Genomic DNA, 6,000 nt, shown 5'->3' with positions numbered 1-6,000 from the left:
GCACAGGTAGTGATATACTGATATATATTTTTGCTCTGAACAGAACTGGCAGTAATGCACAGATGCGAATTCCTGAGCCTGTTCTCATCTGGATGAACCTGCTTGGTTCTGGCACAACAGCGATCTGTTCTGTTATAATAGGAAGGGGGGGGGGGGGGGGTTGTAGCTACTAATCCTATCCTATCCATCTTCTGACACACAGGTTTCCATCTCCTCATCTCATCATAGATGGTAGCCCACCGCCCCCAAAGCGAGACCAAAGTTGCTACTGATCCCCAAAGCAACTGGTCCTCGCAGGGATCTTGTCCTCTCTTTTGAGAACACCTTGATGCCTCTACCTTAGAATGCACGAAACCTTGGTGCAATTGTGGGCGACCAGCTGTCATTCTTGGATCATGTCACAAACTTTCCCCAGTCATGCAGATTTTTCCTCTTCAACATTCAGAGAATTCGCCCTTTTCTCTCCAGGGAGGCCAGCAAGATGCTTGTTCAGTCTCTTGTCATCTCCAGGCTTGACAACTGCAACTCTCTCCTGGAAGGTCTTCCTTGCCATCAGGCCCAGTGGACAAAACCCCTTTCTGTACATTGAGGTCTTTGAGCTTCAAGTATTTCCTGGCCTGACTGAACATCCTTCAAGATTAATGGATGACAACCATCAAGACTCTTCTCCATCTCGTCACCCAATTGGTGGAGTGAACTCTCCCAACAGTCCCTGCTTCAGATGTCGACTGAAGACATATCTTTGAAACCAATGTAACATAATTGTGCACTTGTAAGGAGCTTTTTTTAATTTGACTTGACCTTACTTGTTTAGTAATTGCTCTTGAATTGTGTTGTGTTGTACTGCATTGTATTTTGGCAGTCGTCGTAGGTTTCGGAACCGACACTCCCGCAGAGTCTCGGTTATTTTTTGGACTCTAACCTATTTGTGCTAGCTAAGCTACTTTTATGACTAGAGAATTAATAAGTTGCTCTGGATAAGAACGTCTCCTAAATGCCATCGGCATGAAGGTACATGTACTCTCACTGGCCCTTGGCCCGTCAGGCCTGTACGGCCGGCGCCATGTGGGGCAGGGTGGTGCTGGGTGGCGTGTCACGGCGGGTACTCACTGCAGTTGTCCTCATCGCTGCCGTCGGGGCAGTCCCGGAATCCGTTGCAGCGGAATCGGCCGATGATGCAGTGCAGGCCACTGGCGCAGGCAAAGAACGTAGGGGCACACTTCGACCGCACCTTCGCTGCGAGGGAAGACCGACCACAGAGGAGGTGAGCAGACTCTCAACCTTCGCGTGCGGCGTGCAGGCATGCAAAAACAGCCCCGTGCGCAAAGGCCTCAACAGCTACTCTATGTGCAGGACACTAAAATAGAAGAAGAACCGAACCCCCAAACAGCTGGCGCCTGCTTTATCCACACGGCCTACGTGGTACGGTAATAAAACCGCCCCGGGTGATTTATGGGACTGCGCATGCAGCTGGGAGCTGCTCTTTCAGGTAGCGGCGTGTAATCCGCGCGGGAATTACAGTGGCCGGTCCGTGGCACCGGCCCCCGCGCAGGGCTGATTACGCAGGCCGAGCGCATAGCCTTGTTCATTAAAAGCAGTCTTGGGCAGATAAGTAAGGAAGAGTCGCGGAACCCAAGTGTCCAGCGTGAAAGGCAATGACAAAATCTACAGTGCACTGCTCCTGTAGAGCCCCCACGAGTGAGAGAGACTGCCTGGAAAACCTACATCAATTTAACTTTAGACCGAGACACGCAACACCTAATCAATCTCTCTGACCTTCTTTAATTTACTGGCTTTTAACACCATTCTTTAAACACGTGGAGGGATGCAATGAGACATTTCTATATGCAGCACAAGGAATTCAATGTCTCACAAGAATATAAAAAAGGTTTTAATAAATTAGATACTTCTTTGTGAAAGTAATCACCTTGACAGTTAAAGCCTAATAGATAAGACAGGGTGGCCTATACTTTGGCCTTGGAAATGTACCCAACAGCCCTGACACTACAGCCATTCTTCTGGGCATGGACGCCTCTGAAACGGCGGAAGGTGCCAGAGCAGACACCGGGGCCTTCGTCTGCGAGGCAGCGGATAAACAAAGACATTGTCCTCCGGGCTTCTCACGGGCAGCTTGTGGAAAAACAGCGGTAACAGCAAATGTGGGCTGCAGCTAAAAGGTCATATCATGACTTAAACTCTCAAAGAGCTGGCGGTACCGCGAGCAAAAAAAGGCCTGTGAGCGGAGTTGATCTCTAAAGCCACCCCTGTTCCTTCTTTCATCATCTCAAAGACAGAGAAGAGAGAAAGAGACGAAACAAGTGAGAGATCAGGACAGAGAAAGAGAGGGACCGAATGAAAGAATCTCCGAACGGCCAAACACATGGCGCATATGCATGTGTTATTTTTAACTGCTAGGGATTTTAATTGCACATCGTTTCATTACCATATGTGGTGAAATTGGAGGAGACGACAAGGCAAAACAAGAAAAGTGGAAAATCATTAAGCATTCGCTCCCCTCCCCACTCTGTGCAGTATGTCTGGAGACAGTAGCAATCTAATGATATGCTGATCACAAAACATTGCTTCCTCTTTAATATTCCTTTGTTTTTGTCCTGCAGCAAATGCAAAATGTAATTAAACCGAAGCGCTGCAAGTAGAGCAGTGAAGCCCGACGGCTCGGGAGGGCAGTCCGGGGCAGACCCGGCCATGCCTCGTCTTCACCGTCTTCCCTCTGGCCGTCAGCCGAGGCGCAACACCTGCACGCACGCTCGCAGGAGCCTCTGCTCGCACTGAGAGGATTGGGTGAAAAGCAGAATTAACTGTAATTTCACGGACACTGGACATAAGAGGCAAAAGAGCGAACACGGCGGTGGAGAACCTCACAGCATCCTAATAACCCAGGAACCTTCCTGCAGAGCCTTGCCTTCCACACGGGAGGAGCGCAGCAGACTTAGGTTTGCAAAACTGAGAAAAGAACAGAAAGTAAGCAAAAGGAAAAATAAGATGTTCCTGACCCACCCATCTTAACACGCTCTTAAATATTTAACACACTACTTTCCCCCCTGAATCCTTGCTGTCAAGTTTATGCATATGATTTAATTTTTTATTGAGTTTTTGCAAGAGTACACATCACATTAAATGAACAACTGTTTATGCAATACGATACTGAAAGACCACATGTAGAATTACACTGGAAAGTAATTGATTTCTTGAATACAATACCATGGCGAAGTCAATGGTGCATGACATACCAACAGTTTCCAGTTTACATTCAGGTTTTGCAGTCTTACTGATACCAGACAGGTCAAAACATAGCAATGGCTACATTATTCACTACACCAGTTCAGTACTGTTTTATGTACATCCTTTATAGAACTTCAGCTGAAAGACAAGAAAACATCAGTAAATGTAATAGGTCAGGTCAAGCCAGGTCAAGTTAACATCACTTACAGGAGGTGCGTTATGCCCATTTTCAGTGTTCATAATTTTATTCTTTGGGTCTACTAGCATTTACATGCTTACATTTTTCAAAAACACATTAAAATTAAAAAAAAGAAAATATCGTATATCTCGATTCAATCGCACTGTTAGAGCAGCCGTGTGTTTAAGCTCCCCCGCCCCCCAATGGGTTGTTCCAGGCAGCTGAGAAAAGTGGGAAAAAGAGTTACTTTGTAACTCTGCAGACTGTTTACATCTGCGGAAAGTCACATAACGCACTGAAGGAACGGGAAAAGCGTAGTAGATCGCCTTTAAACGGGGCTTTTTAAAGGCAGTGCCTTAAACTAGCTTTTGAAAAGTCGAGCGCCCTAATGAGCCAGCCAAGGGTGACGTAGCCTCAAGGATGAAACGCCAAGAGCTGAAAAGAAGCCACAGAGGAACTTATCCTCTCCCTGGAAAAGCAGCTCCACCTGAGGCCAGTGAAAGACACACCTAACACCCGCTAGGAAAGGGTGTAGTTCACAAGTCCTGCAGACACTATGGGCACGAGCGAACCACACACCCAATCCACCTGAGGAATTACCACATAATAGCTAGAATGCTCTTGACTTTGTCTTATTCAGAATAAATTTGCCAGTTGAGACAAGGAAAGACCTTGTAAGTAGAACATGCTTTTGAGAAACCATTCATCAATCCAAGTAAAAAAACTAAAAAGTTGCTTCTGCATATATTTCTGTTGCGCCCAATACAAAAACGAAGCCTTCATGTTTTATTTAGAAAAGTGATAACACTGTAGGAAGAAAAGCAGTTCCCCTTAGGCAGAACTGATGTCTGATCCTAAAATATATATGACCTCACAACATACATAAACTCCCAGTGAGCAGCGGTGTAGCACTCACAGCCCATGAGCTCAGCCAGCACTGACCCAAAGCCTGTAGACCTCGAGGTTTCCACCTACTTACTTTTGGGAGCATTCAAAGGTAGCAGCTAGCACGAGGCTGGGGTAAGACACAGGGTCCCTGCGGCACTGACTCACAGCACTCTGACAATCATCAAGTGCCTTCTCTGGGGATCCCGAACCGAGCGTGCTCAGAACAGACAGACAAATTCATGCACGGCATGCGAGAGTAAGAGAGAGAAGGGCCCCAGGAGAGAAAGAGGGGAGAAACAGAGTGAGAGAAAACACAGCAGAGGGGAGCCGAGCTGCTTCCTCTGCCCTGCACGGGTGCAGTGGAGCCAGGCCGACAGCAGGCACGGTGAGAAGAGGCTCGCCCACCCCGGCACGGAGTGACGGAGAGGGAGCGGCAATGTTGTAATGTTGTTCTAGCAAAGGGTTGGCCACAGCTAGAACTGGCCCCCAGGTAAGGAACTGATATTGCAAATATTCTTATATTCTTCCTATATACAATGTGTATAATATCCATTATAGAAAAGCTTGTTGAACAATTATATTTAAAATTTGGGTGAATGCTGCACCCAATGCTCTTCACAGCTAGAGATGTAGAAGTGATATTCAACAAGAAGATTCATGTTTATTACTTGTGAGAATTGTGTGTGTGTGTGTATATATATATATATATATATATATATATATATATATATATATATATATATATATATATATATATATATATATATATTATATCTATAATATCTATATCTATATATATATATTATATCTATAATATCTATATGTATATATATATATATATATTATATCTATAATATCTATATCTATATATATATATATATTATATCTATATCTATATATATATCTATATATATATATATATATATTATATCTATATCTATATATATATTATATATATATATTATATCTATATCTATATATATATTATATATATATATTATATCTATATCTATATATATATTATATATATATATATATATTATATCTATATCTATATATATATTATATCTATATCTATATATATATATATATATATATATATATCTATATCTATATATCTATATCTATATATATATATATATATATATATTATATATATATATCTACACACACACACACACACAAACTGATATCTGTAAAAGCAGCCTTCAGCAAAATCTGTTATTTGAATATCGTTATTCAACAAGGTATTCTAATGGATATTATGCATCTGGAATATTTCATTTTATTTATATATCTAATTTTTATTCAGCTCTGTAAGATGGGGAGGAGACAGCACAGGGCCGTGACCAAAGAGACAGTGTGAGAGAGAGAGATAAAGAGAGAGAAAAAGAGAGAGAAAAAGAGATAAAGAGAGAGCAAGTCAGGGAGAGACTGGGACCCTGATCAATATTCCATTCCTACTCTTTGGTATTAATTACATTGGCTCATTGATCAGTCATCCATTAAGCATCTAGGCTTCTGACGGCCCTCTCCAATTAAGAAACCTCATTTTTCACATTCAGAATTTAAAGAAGCATTGAGCTAAGCTATAAAACAATCACAAACATGCGCGCTCTGACTCACAGACGCACTCACTCACTCAGACTCACTCAACCCAGGCAGTCTCCACCAGTGATATGCTATAGTGC

The 6,000-nt window shown here is 43.0% G+C and overlaps 1 protein-coding gene across 1 annotated transcript in view; it reads right to left on the bottom strand.

Annotated features, from left to right (window-relative positions):
• The window catches only part of ldlrad3 (low density lipoprotein receptor class A domain containing 3), a 53,863-nt gene that overhangs the window by 22,976 nt on the left and 24,887 nt on the right, over positions 1-6,000 (bottom strand). The window contains exon 3 of the mRNA XM_035520653.1: positions 1,111-1,236. Coding sequence (XP_035376546.1) covers positions 1,111-1,236 — 126 coding nt within the window. The remainder of the gene's footprint in view (positions 1-1,110; positions 1,237-6,000) is intronic.

The sequence above is a fragment of the Electrophorus electricus genome, chromosome 2, assembly GCF_013358815.1.
Source record: "Electrophorus electricus isolate fEleEle1 chromosome 2, fEleEle1.pri, whole genome shotgun sequence".
Lineage (NCBI taxonomy): Eukaryota > Metazoa > Chordata > Actinopteri > Gymnotiformes > Gymnotidae > Electrophorus > Electrophorus electricus.
Note: the sequence above shows the minus strand (reverse complement) of the source record. Positions and strands in the feature narration are given on the sequence as shown.